The 20,207-nt window shown below is 50.1% G+C and overlaps 1 protein-coding gene across 17 annotated transcripts in view; it reads right to left on the bottom strand.

Annotated features, from left to right (window-relative positions):
- RANBP3 (RAN binding protein 3) overlaps positions 1–20,207 on the bottom strand; it is a 60,792-nt gene that overhangs the window by 31,299 nt on the left and 9,286 nt on the right. For 3 of the 17 annotated variants that reach the window (XM_012436062.2, XM_012436063.2, XM_012436064.2), the window contains exons 2-3: positions 10,065–10,120; positions 2,851–3,054 (exon numbers count right to left, since the gene is read on the bottom strand). The exons of 1 other annotated variant lie outside the window; for it this stretch is intronic. In XM_012436062.2, the coding sequence (XP_012291485.2) occupies positions 2,851–3,054; positions 10,065–10,120 (260 nt within the window). Of the gene's footprint in view, positions 1–1,883; positions 2,037–2,850; positions 3,055–10,064; positions 10,121–13,063; positions 15,119–20,207 lie in introns of those variants that run through there. 13 more of the 17 variants (XM_012436069.2, XM_012436071.2, XM_012436070.2 and 10 more) reach the window with 9 other exon arrangements.

The following is a 20,207-nucleotide window of genomic DNA, read 5'->3' as shown; positions in this document are numbered from 1 at the left end:
AAACATGTCTGAGGCTCGGCAGGGCCTTGGCAGGGAGCTTCAGTCCAGTACAATTCCAGCAGGCTCAGATTGAGTGCCCAGAGCTGCCTGCTTTCTCTGGATCAAACAGAGAACTTAACTGGGATGTGGTTTCGTCTTCTTCAGACTGTCTTCTGAGAGCCAGGGAGTCTGATATATAGAGACTTTTTCCTGGTACTGAGTCTTCCATGGCCAGGGTTCTGACAAGACTGAAAGATGATAAAGGCCCTTTATAAGCAACAGTTCAGCGAGCCACTATTTATCGCCAAGAGCTCTCAGCTTTACATTCCCCCCAAGAGACTGTGGAATAAAGCCAACTAGATGTGATGGATGAGACCTGCCGGGTAACATGGGGGCGGTTTCCTGAACTCCAGTGTGATACACAGTGAGACCCAAATTTCCTCTGATGCAAACGAAAACGGTCTAAGTTCATCAAAGAAAACTCTCAGGCCAAGAAGCAGCTGGGGTTGGGTTCCATCTGACTTGATCTATGGCCTAACGAACCTAAAATAAAGTTTATTTTGCTCTGGGCTCTGAGAAGGCCTGATTAGTAGAGAAAGCCAATTAATGGGAGCCCTCAGCAACCAGCCAGGGTATTCTCTGCAGACAGCCTGAGGGAAGGAGCCCTGGACGGCTCAGAGTTGTCACAAGTGGCTTCCAAGAGTGGGCATCCGAAAAGTTGCCAATGCTAAAACTATAAGGAGCATGTAATAGGCGTGGCCACCAGTGCTATATTGGAACATTTACACAGATCCCCTCAGCCCCCAATCCTGGCTCTCCCACGGTGACTATGAGCTCATCCCAAGGCTCTCTGCCATATAGCTTCACCTTTCACCTGCCAGTGTGGGGGAGTGCTTGAATTTCTCAGGATCAGAGCCTCAGACCCAAAGTCCCTAAGAATCAGGATGCTGAGATCTACCTGGGCTGGCCAGGCCCCAGAGGTGAATACCTGGACGAGGTGAGGCCCCTCCGGACACTCCAGCACGGGCTCTGTGAGAAGTATGCAGGGCACAGAACAGCCTGTGTGCTCTCGAAGAGCACCTGCTGCCACAACAGTTCTGTGATCCACTTGTCTGTTTGCTACTCTCATTCCAGAACCTATCACCTCTGTAGCTGGAGAGCTATGTGGGCTGCATTTTTCAAACCCAGGCACCTCTGGGATAGACCCTAAAAACTATCTGTTCCCAGAGAGCTGAAGATGGAAACCTGAGAACACCATTTCCTGTGCTCTCAAAGACCAGAGGTGCAGAGATCCACCATACCTGACTCAGGAGAAGTTTCCAGCAGCTGGTCTGCCAATAAAAGAAAGGCGCAGCCACCTCCTAATTCTCGCTCTGGCAGCTGTCACATGCGTTCGTGGGAGGGCTGTGCTCCCAGTGCACTGTAGGACAAGTGCCTCCTGGCTGGACTCCTTTCCGTGGATCCCATGTCTCGCTACCTCAAACCTACTTCTGTGCCACAAAGGCCACTACTGCCGATTCCCCTCATAGCCTCTGGCAAACAGTAAAGACTGTTGCTTCTTTTTCCATCACACACTGACTCTTCCAAAATGTTAACACAAGACTCCAACCCACCCGTGGCGAAACAGTGTTTCTTGAGTGTCCTGGGGTTTGGTGGCTGTAGCTGAATATTAAGAGTTTCCTTAAAAACGGGGAGACTGGTGTGTGCTAGAAGGAATCACTGAGGTCTGGGGTAAGGTTCGGGACTGTGCCAGGCTGGAAGGCTGCCTGGTGCTCAGGCAGGTAGAGCTGGGTCCCTTCTTTTCTTGTTAAGAGTCCTTTTTCCCTGTCCTGAGAATAGGGGTCTTCTGTTATGAGTTACCTAGAGGATGGAGTTTTCAATCCTGAATGTAGGATAATGTTTACCTTTCCCAATTTATCAAACTTCAAAAACCCAAGACATTTCTTGAGCGTTCACAGTCTTCTCCACCTATAATCTTCAAAAGGCTTCTTAATACAAAGATAAAGGGCTCAGGGGTTTCCTTCTGGGTTCAAAGGAAGAGTCTTTTCTTCTTCCTGCTTTGATTGAAGACAATCAGTTCACCGCCTTAACCACAGTCCAAACACAATCAGTCTTGCAAAGCAATCTGTGTTGGAGAGCGCCTCTTCCTAGATATCAAAGGAAGCCTTAGCTTCTTGGGTTTCTAAGATGCTAAACTTCAATGCCCACATTCAGGGAAACAAGAAAGAAAAATGGAAGGAGGGTGAAGGGGTCAGATCAGGTTTGGAAGGTTCTACTTCACATGACTGAATTCCTCCTGACCCCTCATGTCTTTTTCGGGAAACAGGATTCACCTCTTGCTGTGGGTATATATTCCCCAATTTAGAAAAGGCTAAAAAGGGACTTGATCTTCCCTGACTTTTTAGCAGCACAAATTAAAGAGAGTTGGAAGAAATCCTTGTCATTTTTTTTTGAGACGGAGCCTCACTCTGTCGCCAAGGCTGGAGTACAGTGGTACGATCTCAGCTCACCACAACCTCCGCCTCCTGGGTTCAAGTGATTCTCCTGCCTCAGCCTCCCGAGTAGCTGGGATTACAGGCATGCGCCACCATGCCCAGCTAATTTTTGTGTTTTTAGTAGAGACGGGGTTTTCACCATGTTGGCCAGGTTGGTCTCGAACTCCTGACCTCAGGTGATCCACTCGCCTCGGCCTCCCAAAGTGCTGGGATTACAGGCATAAGCCACTGTGCCCAGCCTCCTTGTCATCTTTTAAGATACCATCAGCCTATTACAGTGAGCTAGGGCCAGGATCTGAGGGACCCAAGGGGAAAGGGGCCGGTCTGGGTTGGCGTCTCCTTGGGCAATAGGAGTGCCAGGTAGGTGTGGACTTACCCCTGCCAGTTCTCGCGGAAAAGGAGGAAGCTGGGCTTCAGGAGCGGGAGGCGGAGGAGTGCTGGCTGAGGCGCCAGCAGGGGCAGGAGGTTCTAGGGCATGCTCGCCAGCTGACTCGGGGTGACCCGTGCCATGGTGGGGGGCCTCAGCCTCCCCCCGAGGCTCCTCTCCCGAATCCGACAAGTCTTTTTGCTCTGCAGGGGACTGGGAGCACAAAAGACAATTTTCCTTCAATGTGAATAAAGGCTGCACCAGACAGCAGGGAGGGCGGGCAGGGGTCAAAGGCTGGAGATGGCTTGGCCTGCAGCAGCTCCTGTGCCTGGAAGGATGGTGGGGAGAGCAGGCACTTGCTGCTGGGTTCTGCTCAATAAAACCAGCTCTCATGGCTGACAAAAGAGAAAGTGAGAGTGGAACTGGGTGCCATGTGACTTTGCAAGGAGCTCTGCGGTGTGTGAGAAGCAGGACCCTTGTTTCCAAAACTATAGTCTGCCTGACAAGGAGCTACTCAGCTTATGGGCCTTGGTGATCAAGGAACAGAGATGATCATGCAAAAGATTTAAATTCCTTTAGTATCTCAGAAATACCGAAGTCGGGGAGTTGGCCATCAGCACCATTTCTGTGCTTTAGGACAGGGGAAGGTGGGGCTGGAACCCTACAGTTAGGGAGAAACCAGGGAGGCGGGGGTCAAGGGCTTCTGTTTCTTACTACAGTTCTTCTGGCACTTTCCATTTGTTCTGCTTACACCCAGGACACAGAAAGTGCTTTCCCACCTCAGTGAGTGCAGGTGTAGGGTGACACAGACACCGACAGCTGGTTTTTGCATCAGTGGTAGGCGGGTGGTTCAGATGGAGGAGGGGGGCACATCCGCAGAGCCCTTGGGCCTAGGATTCTCCCAGGTGCATCCTCAACACCCCGGGCAAGAGCTCATTGGAAAGCTGCCAAGCTGAGAGCAGCCGGTTCTGGAGTCTTCCTCCCCACAGTACAACACCCGGCATCCTTTAAGGTGGTTCTTGGGACTCCGGCAGGGCTTCGATGGGCTGAGAGCTCTGTGGCCATAACTCCAAGACTCTTTCCTTGAGAAATGGGTTATACACCTGGCGTCCTAAAACAGACAGGCTCCAGTCCCCAAACCTCCCTCTTGGCACTGTCTAATGACATGGAGCCATTTCTCGTACTTGGTGACCTAAACGAGTACAGTGCTGTCCCGTCTCCCTGTGGACATGGCGGTGTTTCTTCTGAGTGTGAAGCGGCTTATCTCTTTAGACAGGGCTTGGGCACTACTTAAAAAGTAGGGATCTGGAGGAGGAAAGGAACTACCGAAAGAGGATGTAAGGGAACGTTCACAAATTCCTAGGAAAGCAAAAGCAATCCTCACGTCTCAAAAGGACGCTGTCGCCTCTCTCTACCCAGGGCAGATCCACAGACCAGCTGCTCTCCAAACCTGCACAGGGCACTGTGGTCGGTCTGGCCACCCATGTCTGGTGCTACTTTATGGTTAGACACCTAACACCTCACAAGAGAAAAATTAAACCCAGAGCTCTGTGGGGTACTGCCTATCTCTAATTAGAACCACCTGAATTCTTTGCAAGGCCTGCTTTTGAAATGTAAATATTCAAACACCCTCGTGTAATTCAAAATGCTAAACAGGAGGACCAAGAAGAAAGTCATAAAGTAGAAATCCTGACATAAAAACAGGATGAAATTCATCATCTTTGGGTAAAAAGGATTAGTCCAAGTGTTGAGAAGTATTACATCACTTCCTTTCTCAGATTAGAAAATTTCTTGGGAGAATTAACCAATGTTATTCCAGCATTTTCTACCCAGGTCCTAGCATTTCTCCTGGGCAGGAAGAGTAAGCTCTAAAGAACCAAGATAAGGCCTGGGGTTTTCAACATGCCTGGTAAAATCGGACATCAAGATTCTGTCAGTCTTTGACCTCATCCTAAAATTCACATGGCTGGCAAGAACCACATGTACCAGGGCTAAGCCCGTCACCCTAACAGTAAGCCACAAAAATAGGTCTAAATACTCTACGAGCACATTTTCAGTCATACTGTACTTTCTGCTAAATAGCCTTTCTGTAACTGCCTTCTGTCATTTTACCAAATGGGCATGATTCTGTTAGCGTAACCTCAAGGCCTCCCCGCTTCAGGTTAACAAATGCTCTGGAGAGAGAGGAAATGAAATAAACGTTTAGTGTTTACAAATAATGGAATAGCTCACACAAGTATATTTACATTCTCTTCACATTAAAAAGAAAAAAGAAAGAACTTTACCTCTATCCAAGGCAGTTAAGAAAGGTTTCATTTTTGCCGGCCCCCAACAATGGTGCCTGTAAATGTGCATTTACAGCAGAGCCCTCCCCAGGAAGCCCAGGCACGGGAAGGCAGTAAATAACACTCCTGTGCTGCCAATCTGGCCATGACTTCATTTTAGGCGCTAGGACTACAATTAAAACCATACACGGTTTTTTCTACCCTGGAACAATAGTGGGATTTGGCAACCTGACCCAAAGCTCAGTGATGCCACCGGCACCCACACGCAGGCCACAGTCCCAACCGGTAGTGTGCTGACGCGCAAAGATCCATCAACAGGATCTGAAAACTGCTGTGTGGCTTTGCCACTGAACAAAAACAAAACACTCCTGGGCTAGCAGCTTAAGGCCTTTTCAACTCCAAATCCTTTTTCTCAATCATGATTCAGCAATAAAACCTGAGCGTACGGAGCTGTCTCCTTTGAAGGGTGTGAGGGAGGGATGGGGGAGAGGAAGAGCTCTTTTACTTGCACCCCATCAGGTGGTCTGAGATCTCCTTTACTGAAAGGTAAGTCAGCTGGTCCCAAAGTTGATGAGACTTCTTGATCTTTGGGGATCAAGAGGTTGTTAAGGTCACTACAAGTGACATCTGAGGGACAATTAGGACAACTTAAAACATAGACTATATATTGGAGGATATCACTGAATTAACATTTTTTAAGAAGTAACATGGTAGTAAGGCCACACAGGAGAAAGGCCTTATCCCTATGAGACACCCGAGGAATAATTCAGAAGAGGAATGTCACGTGGGCACAACTTCCAGTATCAGAGCTGCGGGCAGCAATGTTAACAGCGAAGCCAAATGCAGGATTCCCATGTGTTTGTGGTATCATACTTTTCCAAGGATTTGAAATTTTTCAAAACGAAATGTTGAAGCACAAAGGCCGGGGGGAGGGAGGGGAGGAGGACGGGACACTGCCTCAGAAAAACATCACAGCAGTTCTTTTTTTTTTTTTTTTTTTTTTTTTTTGAGACGGAGTTTCGCTCTTGATACCCAGGCTGGAGTGCAATGGCGCGATCTCGGCTCACCGCAACCTCCGCCTCCTGGGTTCAGGCAATTCTCCTGCCTCAGCCTCCTGAGTAGCTGGGATTACAGGCACGCGCCACCATGCCCAGCTAATTTTTTGTATTAGTAGAGACGGGGTTTCACTATGTTGACCAGGATGGTCTCGATCTCTTGACCTCGTGATCCACCCGCCTCGGCCTCCCAAAGTGCTGGGATTACAGGCTTGAGCCACCGCGCCCGGCCCATCACAGCAGTTCTAACAGCTCACTCCCAGCTTGACTTCTAGAGAGCAACAAGACAGGGATAGGCTGATCATCTCCACAAGAGAGAATGAAACCAGAAGGGCCCTCAAACCCTAATTTATGACAAATATTGCGGCTGCTCCCTGCAGGCCGTGGACCAGAAAGCCAGGGAGAAGCAAAGCCAGCTGCCTGCCCTGTATGTTTACTTTCCACCTCACTCCTGAGTAGCAGAAAGGATTCCAGGGCCATGTGGACGCTGTCGTCTGACAGCAAAGCAAATGCCCATGAAGGCTCCTCCTGCCTGCCCTCAGCACAGAGGTTTCCCATGTGCCTCTTCGGTGATGGTGCCACAGAAGTGCGAGTGACAGAAGTGGGCAGCTGAACTCCCAAGGCTGGAGGGCAGTTATTTTATTTTGTTAAGAACTATACTTGGCATTTTTAAAATGCCCTCCTAGTTGGCCTTCTGGTTCAACTCCAACTTGTTTATGTAATTTGCATAGACCCCCTGAAGGTCATACATGCAAATTAGCCTGCAAATGACAAAGCAATAGAACCCCCTTAGATGTAAAAACAGTACCGACACAGCAGCTAGTGACTTTCAAAGCACTTATATTTATCTGAGCAAATATTACACGTTACTGTTCATCTTGCTGGTTGCCCTAAGTCTTCAGATTTAAAGAATTATTGATTTCTATTATTTGTTTTAAACGAGGGGTGGCAAACCGTTTTCTGCAAAGAATCAGATACTAAATATCTTTTTTTTTTTTTTTTGAGATAGATTTTTGCTCTTGTTGCCCAGGTTGGAGTGCAGTGGCGCAATCTCAGCTCACTGCAACCTCCGCCTCCCAGGTTCAAGCGATTCTCCTGCCTCAGCCTCCCGAATAGCTGGGATTATAGGCATACACCACCACACCTGGCTAATCTTGTATTTTTTAGTAGAGACAGAGTTTCTCCATGTTGGTCAGGCTGTCTCGAACTCCCGACCTCAGGTGATCCGCCCACCTTAGCCTCCCAAAGTGCTGGGATTACAGGCGTGAGCCACCGAGCCCGGCCAAATTATCTTAAGACTCTGCAGGCCACACAGTCTCTGTCCAAACACTACTGCTGTAGCAGCCATGGGCTACTGCAAAGGGGATGGCTGTCGCTCTATTCTTGGTGGCTCATGCCCATAACCCTAAACTTTGGGAGGCTGAGGCAGGAGAACTGACTGAAGCCAGAAGTTCGAGATCAGCCTGGGCAACACAGAGACCCTATCTCTAAAAAAATATTTTAAATCAGCCAGGTGTGGTGGTGGTGCCTACAGTCCCAGTTACTCATAAGGCTGAGGCAGGAGATCGCTTGAACCCAGGAGTTCAAGACTGCAGTGAACTATGATCACGCTCCTGTACTCTGGCCTGGGCCAAAGAGTGAGGCTCTGTCTCTCAAAGATAAATAAATACATAAACAAGTAAAATAAGACAATAAGAGCAAAAAACAAAACAAAAACAGGCAGCAGTGCTATGCCTTAATTTCCTAATCTTTGTTTTAAAATAAAAATGGTTCAAAAGACGATCATAATAAAATGGAAAATTCTAGAAAATCCTGATTTTACTGAACACCTGAGAAACGACTGTAACATGTCCAACAGAGCTCTAACACACCTGCTAGATATAGCGAACCTCAAAGAATCAGTATGTCAGCATTTTCAGCTCTCTTATTCTTTCATTCTCTATTTTAAAGTTCAATTTCCTTGTAGTTTCAGTAAACAACCTTTCCACCAGTTCCAATCAGTAGTTCACATCTGTTTCCCTGGTCCCTTGCTCCGTCCTGACTCATCCCGGTCTCCTGCTCCAGTCAACTGCTTTGACCCCTGCTTACCCGCTCTGACCTGCCTGTAACTGTCCTTCCCACCAAACTACCCACCACGCCACTCCGGCTCAGACCCCTGCTCCCTTTAAAATAGCCAATTGGAATTAGACTAGACTGTGCGGTCTAACCCGAGCCAATAGGGGAATGACACAGCAGTAGAGGCAACCTCCGTCAGGCATAAGTACCCCTTCCCCTCCTTGTCCGGGTGTGTGCTCGCCGTTGTTCCATCTATAAGCTGCACCCTTCTATAGATGTAAATTGCCTTGAGGAGGAAATTTATATTCGAGTGCTACTTCTTTTGCGGCACTGAAAATTCTACTTATAACACACCCAACTCCTCAGACTTTTCTCTAAAACTAGAGGAAATGCACCAGTCCTTTCAAACTGATGGAACCTCCAAAGGACAAAGCATAAAACCATGTCATTAAGCTGTATTGGTCAGGGCCCAAGCGAGAGGAGAGAGCAGAGGCAGATTCATCTTGGAAATACCACCTGGAAAACCAAAACAAAACTGGAATAAAGTTCTCATACATTTCTGGGTTCCTCTTCAGCAAAAAAATTAACAATGGAAAAGTTTCACGAATTAAAGTTACAAGCTTAGTAGATAAGCCCATGCTAACACACAGGTATCCGGGGAGGGGTGTGTTGGGGGAGATTTAGGGCAACTGTATTCCTCTTCTCCCCAACCCCACAAACACACACCGCCCCGCCCCCCCACAGAACACTTGAACACTGCTCAGGAAAATGGGCCACATGAAGATAAACTCTGGCTTCGGGACAGGATCTAAGACCAGTAGCCATGGATCCCAGATCACCAGAAAAGCGGCTTCCAGCCTGGGAGCCAGTCACCTGTGAGGTGACCGAAGAGAGCATGGAGTTGATGAGATTCTCAAATGCTGTTATTGCCAACAAGATGGAGACATCCTCAAAATGCACGGAATTCAGCACAACGCTTGGTCACTCTAAAATGTTGGGATGGGTATTAGGTGGGGAGTGCCGAGTTGGGAGGGACCATACACTATTTCTGGATAAACAGTCGGGGATCCCCATGCAAACTGGGGAGTCACTGCCACACAGCACCAACTAACTTTTGACGCAACTCTGACTTTCCACACTGATTTGTCAGAAAGGAAGAGAAGCCAATGGCTTCAAGGTAAACAGCATCCACTGATGTCTTATCACAGAACCCAGCTGCCTCGCCAGTCAGACCTTCCACAGGCTGCCAGCTCATCACCATGAATCAGGCGACGTACTTCCAACCACACTGTGACCCAGACACCCCACATCCAAGGGAGAAAGAAGCAACTTCACTGAGACAGGGGATAAATATATAATGCAAACAAATGAACAATTACCCTAAATGCATGTATGGCAAGTTGGTTAAAGCCAATAAATCCAGCCTTAGAGGTCTTCTTTCCCCGTAACCACCACTGCTCTCCTCCTTTCTTTCCCCCTCCCTTCCTTCCTCCCTTTGCCCCTACTGTCCCTCTGCTGTTGGTTTTCCTAAGGTACAGTGGCATTTCTCAAACAAATTGTCAGGAATTAGAAAGAAACTCTCTAACAGTGTTGGAATAAACTGTGCTCTCTGAGCCCTTTCCACAATAGACCTAACCTCGCTCCACAATAACCTAAAGCCACCAGACCTTTCCCTCCAAGCTCAACGTGAAGGTGTAAAGACCTCCACTTAGGTCTCCCTGTCTGTGGGCAGAAGTGGCCTTGGCAACACAACCTGGAAAAGAGACTCTCAGTGAAGAGAGAACAAATTAGAGTAACGAAGTGAAGAGAAAACGTACCAGCCCCTTACCTTTTGTCCTTTATCCTTCTGAAACACAAAGACGGGCGGAGCAATGGCAGGTTTTTCTGCAAAAAGAAAAATTAGTTTTTTTCCCCCCAACACTATAGGCATAAAGTAAACCAAGCTACATTTGTTTGTAATAAGTTAAACACATATACAGATAAAACTAACAACTCCAGAGAACATCAAATCACTTAGAACAGCGTCTTGACTTGGATGCCTGGATGCAGAGGTGTGTTAGGTTTGTGAAATGCACCCTGAATGATGTGACATGTTCCCTCTGCTGTATGCATTTATTATCAATAAGGAGCTTTCAAGACTCACGGAGAGTGGGCGTGTAAATGGGAGTGAGAGAGCGGTGGAGAGTATGGCAGCTGCTATTTGGCGCCATCAGCTGTGGCCTTGCAGGAATGTGGCACCTCCTGAGTTGCAAATGTTCGAGACTAACGTAACTTTTTAAAGTTTACAGGCCAGAGGGCAACCAAAAAGGGCCGCGTTGCTCATGCTCTTTGCAGAGACAGTCCTGGTAGAAGAATCCCAGAGCTCAACCTGGATCTCTAAGTGAGCACCGGTTGGGAGGAAGATGTCTGGAGTTGCTAGAGGTCTGAGAGTCCATCCTGAAAAGTGATGTTGAAGGAAGAAACACTGCCTCAGGGCCTTGGGCCTGCATGCACTTTGATGGACCGTGCGGGTGCTCCCAGGGCCTCTTTCACCACTCCGGGCCCAGAGTAGAGGCCACACAAGCACAGCTATGAATCTGGTGTGTGCCTGCTGTGGGCCGCGCACCGGTGCCTCCGTGGTGAGCAGGGTGTGGGCAGAGCCTTGCTTTTGCAGGGCCCCCAGTTGTGGGGAGCCAGACATTAGTCAGGAAGCATGCACTGTACACGATCATGACGAAGGCACTCCGCCTGGCATTGACCTGGTCTGCTCTGGAGTCCAGGGGAGGTCCCAAGAAGAGGGTGCTGTGCTGGGGTCTCAAGAAGAACTGGAAGGGAAAGCAGCAGCAGCTCAAAGGCACAGCTCGCAGGGTGAAGTGGGGTGGGGGCAGACGGTGGGCATGCTGAGGAGCTGGGGAAACGTAAAAGGCAAGGGGATGCCTGGTGTTGGTTTAGGCTGAAAGTGAACAGTTTGGGGAAGGGAGAGTGAGGGTGGCTGTGGGGAGACCAAGTGGGTAGTCACTGAGGTGGAGAGAAAGGGACAGCATCAAAATGACCAAACAGACACCATCCCATTCCTGCAGCAGCAGGACAGACTCTGGTCTTGACCCTGGGCCAACCATCCACAGGCAGGCAGCCCACTGATGGTGACATTTCCCACGTCAGGCTCCCCGAAGCCTCGCCACGCTGGGGCCCAATTCACTGGGCACAGCCAAGGCGAACACTGGGGTGGCTGACGTGCACAAGACCCAGGGGCTACAAGGGAGCAGGTGGGGGTCAGAGGGGTCTCCAACCAGACTTCTAGGCTTCCCTCAGCAGACTTCTTGCCAATACAGAGCACAGGTGCCGCTTGACAAACATGAATGAATGCGCCTATGCCAGGCAATAAATGATGTCAAAGGAATGCTGGGGGGACTCCAGGACAGAGCAGCAGCTTATCCATATGGTGTCTGCTACCAGGATCCCAGAGGCCTTCCGGTGCTGCCCCTGTACCCACAAGCCCAGCCCTGACCTCTGCATTTGCCTCCCTGTCAGCTGCCAGGTGACAAGATGTACAGGAAGGAGTCAGGGTTTAAGTCAACTCGGCCCTCTCCAACCCCATTTTCTTTAGGGAGCTACCCGCTTCTTGTTCCCCTTCCCCGGTTCAGATGGGGCCAACCTCAGCCCCAGCTCCAGGCCTGACAAGGAGAGTCCCACACGCCTTGGTGAACACATGGCACATGAACAAGGCCAGGCCTTTCGTTGGAGCTCCTGGGGCTGCTAAATGACTCTGAGGCTGCCAGCAATTGCATGTCACTGAGGGGCCTTGGACCAGAGTCAACCAGAGGGAAGCAGAGTCAGAGCTGGAGGGGGTAGACTAAATCCTGGCCTTGTGTTTGGCCTTGAGTTGAGCTTGGCCCAAAACTAACTCTGCCCCAGACTTTTCAGTGAAGCCAATCAGTGCTGACTTTTGCTGAAGCCAGTTTGAGCTAGATTTCGGCCTCTTGTCAATAACAGACTCCAGCCTCAGAGAGGGGCGGTTCAGCCACTGCAGACCTAATTACGCACATGCTGCACTCGGCATCTATGGAAGAGACCCTGGATAGACCTGGAAGTGAAGCTAAGATGCTTTCTCTTCATATCAAGTGTCACCGCCTCATCCACTCCACACTGATGGGTTTATGGTCAGTCTAACCCTTTAAGATACAAACTCCATGAGATCAGAGACTGCTTTGTTCCCCTGAGCACCTTGTGGCCTGAGAACAGTACTTGCACACAGATTCAACAGACACTTCATGAAGGGAGAGGGGAGGGGGACACTAGAGAAAATGTGACGTGAAGACACCTGATGCCAGGCTAGTAAGGACGGGCTAGAAGGGATTGAGAATCATTTGGACGGGAGAGGAGTGCGTGATGCTGATGAGAAGTGTGTTGGCGGATCTGCAGGCGCACCGAAGGGACTGAAGCTATTTGGGCAGCTACGGGAGGCCTGGGCTGGCCGAGGTGCCTAGGTCCTGCCTGGAGCCTTCTGGACACACAGCAGGACTGGGGGGCATGGGCCAGGAGAGGGACCCTCTGATGGAAAAACAACCCTGCCCTGTGCCTGGACATGTGACCCAGCTGGAGGCAGAAGGAGGCCATGGAAGGGTACGGGGGGGTCAACCTCTGAAAGGAGCCACCCATCTCCTGTTCCTGTACCCACCTCTGCCACCATTCAGCCCTCCTTTCCTTCTCTGCCTCTACTCTCACTCCCTAGATCTGGCCTCCACAGAGCAGCCAGAAACACAGCCATGAAATGTACACTTAAAACTGCAGTATCTCCCACAGACTAGAGGCTGAGCTCCTTGAGACTGGCCACACCCGGCTACTCACCCTCCACCTCCCACCACGGTGGCACTGAAAAGCCTGCTGTCTCTGCACGTTCCATACTTAGGGTGCACTCCTGGACTTCTGCTTGGTTTAGTCCCGCTACCAAGAGCCCGTGGTTCACCTTCTTTTCCATGGCCAGGGCTTACTCCTGCACGGACACCGTCTCCTTCAGGGAGCTCCCAGTGTGAGAGGTGTGCCCGCCCTCCTGCACTCCCTCCCGAGCAGGCCTTATATCCTGCCACGGGGCATGCAGAGATCATGGCCACAGCAGCCAAAACAGCTGTCCCCAGCCTATCACCCAGCGCACACCACATAAACACCCTGCAATGAGTGTGTGAACTCAGCCCTCTCTCTCTTGTTCATCTACACAACACCAGCTGCTGTGCACTCACAAATATTTACTGAGCCCTCATTCTGTGCAGGGCGCCACCGGAAGAGTGAAGAACAGGAAGCTGAGGGCAGACACTCCAGGGGAAAGCATCTGATTGAAAGGGATGGGCGTGTTTGCACTTGGTGACCAGGCACTGTGGAGCCCTGGCGCTCCCAGAGGGGTTTATTTGTGTGGGGACAGCATCTACCCCTAGGATATAAGTTCTATAAAGTGGGGCCTCATCTGTTCCGTTCACCTTTGTATTCACAGTGCCAAACACAGAGCCTCACACCTAACAGGCGCTCAACGGGCAGTTAGGGAGTGAATGAAACATCACATGCCACAAGGATTAGGACCCAGGGAGGAATGGTCAGGGTTCTCTAGAGGAACAGAACCAAGACGATACAGCAACAGGAGATGAACATGGCTCATCCTGGCCCATCGGGACCCCTGCTGATGGCAGGTCTGGCGTTCATGACTGACCCAGCCACTGCACTAACATGTAGAAATGAGCTTCAGTCACATGTCCACCCAAAACACAGAGCGTCAGTTACTCCTGCTGTAATTCTACTCAGACCAAAGGTCGATCAACTGCAAACCAGCACAGCTACTGCAAACGGACAACACACAAGCCCCATTCCAGGCAGGACCGCCCCCTCAACTGCCGGAGGCACGGATTGCTGTTTGTAACCATTCCCCATCACCAGGCTGATTCTGGCTATATCAGCGAGGAAGCAGAGTGCATTCAGCTACCTCCAACTCAAGTTTGGAGAACAGACAGGCGACTGGAAGTAGGGAGGCTTCTACAACCTGCTTCAATTCCCAGCCCAGCTTTTCTTTCACAGGTCAAAGGAAAATCACCACTGGAGATTTCTAGAGACCCATCATGAAGACCTAAAATACTAAAATATGAATCAAATGCAGACTATTTGACCCAGAAACTGTCAACCAAGCGGTTGGGTTTTGTTTGTTGTTTTTTTGTCCTATAAAATGCTCCCTGTTGAAGCCTAGCTTGTAAAAAGCAGTCTGTTGGGAGACTGACTTCACACATCAGTATATCAAGAGATCAGAAAACCAACAGAAGGACAGGCACGGTGGCTCATGTTTGTAGTCCCAGCACTGTGGAGGCTGATGCGGCAGGATCACTTGAGCCCAGGAGTTGGAGACCTGACTGGGCAAAATAGTGAGACCCTATCTTTACAAAAAATAAACAAATTAGCCAGGCATAGTGGTGCACTCCGGTAGTCCCAGCTACTTGGGAGGCCGAGGTGGGAGGACTGCTTGAACCAAGGAGTTGGAGGCTGCAGTGAGCCATGATCATGCCACTGCACTCCAGCATGGGTGACAGAGTGAGACCCTGTCTCAAAATAAGAGAGAAAGAAAAGAAACTAATTTGAGCAGATGCTTCCAAAAGTTATTTGACCAGGGAGTCCCCACCATTTCCAGGGACACCCATGATGAGGCCTGAGTGGTCCTGTCATGGATCACTGTGGACAATGCTGATGTGTGAAGTGGGGGAGACTCAGAGCCTCTCCTCCTTGGACACAAGTCACCTCAAACAACGTGTGAGGTGCTCCGGCCCACCACACACTTCCTTTCTGGCCTCACCATGGCTTTCCAGGGCGCTGCGCACCAAATCCTACATGGCTACTGCTGACTTCAAAACCCTCCTCCCATCCAGCATCCTCCTTGAGACCCTCCTCAGTTCACATGGCCAGAAGGCACCCAGCCTGAGCCCAACAACAGTGATCCTGTATGACGATCACAGACCCGAGCTAGGGAGAGTCCAGGAAAATGGCAAGGGGAGATGGCCTGTCCAGAAACTGAAAGGAATGAGCCCTGGCTGGCATCCATGCCCACAGTGCTGGCTCTCCCTCCCACCTCCTGCTACCCTCAACCCACTTGTGAGGCTCAGATGCAAAATGGGACAGACCAGCTGGGATCCCCAAAACAGGGCTGGTGTCATTGTTCTGGTCTTTGCAGCTCCAGCAATGAGCACAGACAGGCTAAGAAGCAAGCCAGCCCCAGCACGGGAAGCTTGGCCATCTCTGTTCTTCCAAACCTCTAACTTATGTTGGGAACCCCTTGGCCCTGCCCCCCAACCTCCACCCAGTCATCCTCGTGTGGCTATGGCTGTCAGGGTGCTGTGTCCCACCCAGTTGAGCCTGGGAACTACTCCCCCAGCTGTACAGAGGATGACCAGATTCAATCCTAATATTCGCTCAGCAATTCCACACATCCCAGCACCCACTGTGCACCAAGCACCGTGTCAGCCTCTGAAGACATGGCAGTGACACAGGGAGACACGTCTCTGCCTGGCGCGCCCATCACACCTTATCTGAACATTATGACACCGGGGAGGCACAGGAAGCCCTGGGAACATAGAGTTGGGGCTTCCGACCCAGCGAGGCTGTGGAAGGGAGTGAATCAGGGAAGGCTGCTGGGAGAGGGGCTGTCTAGACAGGACAAACAGCATTTGGCCATGGGACCAGGAACAGGGAAGCACACGACAGCAGAGGGAGGAGTGCTAGAGGAACCAGGTCAGGGTGGCACATGGAGCGGGCCTGGCACTGTGCTAGTGCTTGGGACATATCTTGGGGACAGACTGGAAAACGGACCAGCTGGGGCAAGAGGAGCTAAGAAGGGGGCACCTCCACCCTTCCCTGGGGTCTGAGGTCTGCACATTTACACCTGTATGGGCCAGTGTAGAAGCTCCTGAGAGGGAAACTCCAATCAAATTGAAGCAGTGCCTACGACAGCTTTTTTGAAGAGTCAAAGATGGCTGCAATGAAGGCGGGGGTCCTGATGGAAAGTGGTCTCTTCCCCTGGAGAGATACAGGCTTCCTCCTGACCCTAGAGGAACTATTCTTGCAGGGGGCCATAGGTCTCTGAGGATGTGGGGGGGCTTGAGGAGGTGAGCCTTTCCTCTAAAGCAGAAATGACCAACATGGGACCCATATGGCTTGGGAGTGTGTATGCAAAGTCCATAAAACCCTCATCCTGAACCTTGAAGTCACCTCTGCAATTTGGTGGATAGCATCTTTGTCTAGGGAGAGGGCCCAGATACTACCTCTTCAAAGAGTGAGTAAGGAGGATGGATGGAGGAAGACGGTTTTCAACAGCCCCACAGGTGAGCGAGTTAAATATCCGGCTCCCTGGTAGCACCTCTACAAGCAGCCTCTAGGGACCAGGACTCAAAGGTTTTACCTGTATCTTTTCTGCCGAGGGACTAACTGGTGGCAAAACCTTGACAACAAAATGACTACTTTGTGTCTATTTCAGAGGCAGCAAGGAGGGGAGAGGGTGCTGTAGAGCCCCTTGGGACAGGGTGGGTGACAGGGGCTTCCCAGACTGAATGAAACGAGTGGGGTCTCTGCAGCCTCTGCAAGCAAGGAAAGGAGAAAGCAATGAGCTGGACTGAACCCAGTGGTGGCCCAGGGAAGAAGAGTGAGTTTCCCAACCCTCCAGGTGAACAAGGGTGGTATAATCCTGTTCTACCTCTTAGACTTCTCCTAGCTTCTGCCATGATACGCACAACAATGGCATCCACGAATGTGGTTTCCCAGATGCGGGAGGGTTTCATACATGTGGCCAGCGTTCTTCCAGCACTTCTTTATGTGTTAGGTTTTATCTGCATCGTGTCACTGAATCTTCACAATCACCTTAGGAGGTGGCTTTACACCAACATCTTTTCACAGGAAAGGAAACGGATAATCAGGTCAAGCAACTTGTCCAACGTGGGCCCAGGTCTCCAGGACAAGTGGGCTGACTCTGAAGCCTGGGCCCATGCTCCTGAGCGCCACGCTACGCTATGCTGCTGGCCAAGTAATACAAGTGCAGGCGGGAGGAGCTACCTGGGACTCCAGTTTGCTTCCTCTCACCTTTTCTGTGTAGGCAGGCCTCAGAGCTACAACACATACTCTCTTTCCTTTTGAGAAATGTCAGCAGGAATAAAGTAGCAGTCAGCTCTATTTTGGATAAGCACCTATGGAAGAGCAGGAACCAAACTAGGGGGCTAGTCATGAGTTCCGGGGTCGGTACAAGGCTTCCCGCAGCTCATGTGACCGCCTGCCTTGGCCAATACCCTGTGTGATTATCTCAATGGCAGATCCCTGATGAGACTGAAATCCTTTAAGGCTGTCAAGACAAGAATCAAACACACATTCCAAGGCACACACTAAGTAGGGAAACAAGCCGCACTCTGTCTTCGTCTGTCACGTTTCACCCTGAATGCTTTGCGTAACATATTCAGAATCCAAGCTGAGAGCAACGTACTCTCTCCTCTTCCATATAAACTTTCTTTCCTCACTGCTGCGGAGAGAATACTTTACAGAGAACCAAGGGCAGCCCTGCCTTGCAATAAGCTTTGCTTCCCCACCGGGCCATGGCTGCCTCCAGCCTGTCATGGAGGATCTCCCACTAAAACTAAATAGAACAAACTATGAAGACCCGGGAAAACACATACAGGATAGAATCTGGAATATCTTTGCTTTTTCTGTTTATTCCCCTCCTGACTGATGACTCCAACACCTGCCAAGAAACTGCCCTCATCTGGAAAGCTACTTAGAACTCCTGACCAAACTGTCAGCAAGGTACTTGTGTAAAATTAGCTTTAATCCTAGGCTGATATGTCTTAATCTTCTTACCTACGAAAAAAATATGGAAAGCATCTCGCCAACACAAATAACAGTCTATTAAAATGTAGCAACCCCTGTAATCTGATGACACAATCGAAACCCTTCAAATCATTTATTTTTTCAGAAATTATTATAAACAGTTCTGTGCTACGGCATGAAGGTAAGTCTGTCACGGATGTGTCAGCTCTGTCCTCCGACTGATTCTTTGGTGAGGAATGGAACTGATCTCAAACATGCAGTTGCTAGGCGATGGCTCTGCGGATCTCCGTGTAGAGTATGCTCCGGGTTCTCCAGCCCAGCTAGCAGAGGGCGGTGGGAGCCTGGATGACTCAATTCTTTTCTCAATGCGTGAATATATCTCTATAACTTTCAACTGGTCTCATGGAGATTATGAGGATACGCCTTTTGGAGCTGATGATAGCTTATATTTTATGTACTTCTTTCTGGAATGCCCAACATCTTGCCATTACCTTCAACTACTGAACACCACCACTCTAATCTCACCACCAGATACTTACACTTCCAACAACCATGCAGGAGCAACAGGCATTTGTTACAAGGCCTTTACTGGACTCGAGGTAGGTACTTTACATATCTAGTCTCATTTATCACAGCTATATCCCCATGACATCCTCACATCCCACTCCACCCCCATGAGGGCCAAGCCACCTTTATCAGTCCTGCAGCCAAACCCTTCTATGCCTCTACTCCTGCCCCACCCAGACCGTAAGCCCCTGGGGGCAGAACTTGCACTTCTGAACAGAAATCCCATAAAGTCATACGAAGTCAGGAACTCTGCCTACAATTATATGGACAGCTGGGCATGGCAGCTCACACCTATAATCCCAGCACGTTGGGAGGCGGAGGTATGCGGATCACTCGAGGCCAGGAGTTTGAGACTAGCCTGGGCAACATGGTGAAACCTTGTCTCTATCAAAAATACAAAATTAGCTGGGCCTGGCAGCACATGCCTGCAATTCCAGCTACTCAGGAGGCTGAGACACAAGCATCACTGAACCCGGGAGGCAGAGGCTGCAGTGAGCTGAGATCACACCACTGCACTCCAGCCTGATCGAGAGTGAGACTATGTCTCCCCAACCACCCACCCCCCCAAAAAAGAAAGAAAAAGCTGTACAGAGAAATCGAGGATCCAGATTTAACGGCACTTTTCTTTTCCACCACTAGGTGGTGTGACACCAACACAGCTGAGGTTACATGCAAGCGGCTAAAGAAGGGGGAAGTACCAGTAGAGACAACGGAAATCCCCTCTCTACACTGAAGTTACAGGAAGGAAATTCAAAAACTACAGAATTGATGCTGAGGCAGCAGAGCAAAACTGATGATACTGGAGAGCATGGCCTCTGGTCTTTGCGTGCATTCAAACCTGCCCTGGCCACTTGTGTTGGGATCCCATGCAAGTCAAAGTACCTCCCAGCACAATATCTTCATTTGCATAACAGGGCTGGTATTTCACCCCAGGCAGTTTTGGACAGGATGAAATGAAATTATGCACCTGCCGTGTCTGGGGAAGTGGCTGGCACACAGGATGATTCCACGTTGGCACTGGTAGCATGATTACACTCTGAAGATTGCAAAGCAAACACACTGATGCCACCTAAAGCATGGGCCTTGAATTCAAGGACAGCTGCCAGCCCCCGGCAATGATAAATGCGTCAGAGTCTGACCCCTTTTAAGGGGTAGAATGGTTGGATCCAAGAGCTGCCTGGATGCCTGGGACACTCAAGGCAACCATTCAGGTGCTCGAAATGCCTGAGCCCTTCTGAGGTTGCAGGAAACAGGCGGGATCTGAAGGAAGGCAGAGCTGGCCAGCCTCGCTCTCACCAGCAGGATCTACCAAGCACAGACTTGTGCTAGGCGCCGAGCCTGGAATTGGAGACAGGAAAGAAATGGCAGACAAGGCCGCAGCTCCCTACCGGGAAAAGAGAGAACGAACAAGTACCGGCTGTGTGCAGAGACAACTGGAGAATTCTGGGGCTGGGTGCTGTAGAGAAAATACCACAGGAAGGTGGGAGTGAGTGAGTGAATGGGGAGGGCCTCGCTGAATCGCACACATGAAGGGTGAGTAGGGATGAGCCAGGTGAAGACAGGGGATCCTGGGCAGAGCGAACCCGAAGTCAAA

This window comes from Aotus nancymaae, unplaced genomic scaffold (assembly GCF_030222135.1).
Source record: "Aotus nancymaae isolate 86718 unplaced genomic scaffold, 86718_ANA_hifiasm-v0.15.2.pri h1tg000028l, whole genome shotgun sequence".
In the NCBI taxonomy this organism is placed as follows: Eukaryota; Metazoa; Chordata; class Mammalia; order Primates; family Aotidae; genus Aotus; species Aotus nancymaae.
This window is presented reverse-complemented; position numbering and strand designations above follow the sequence as displayed.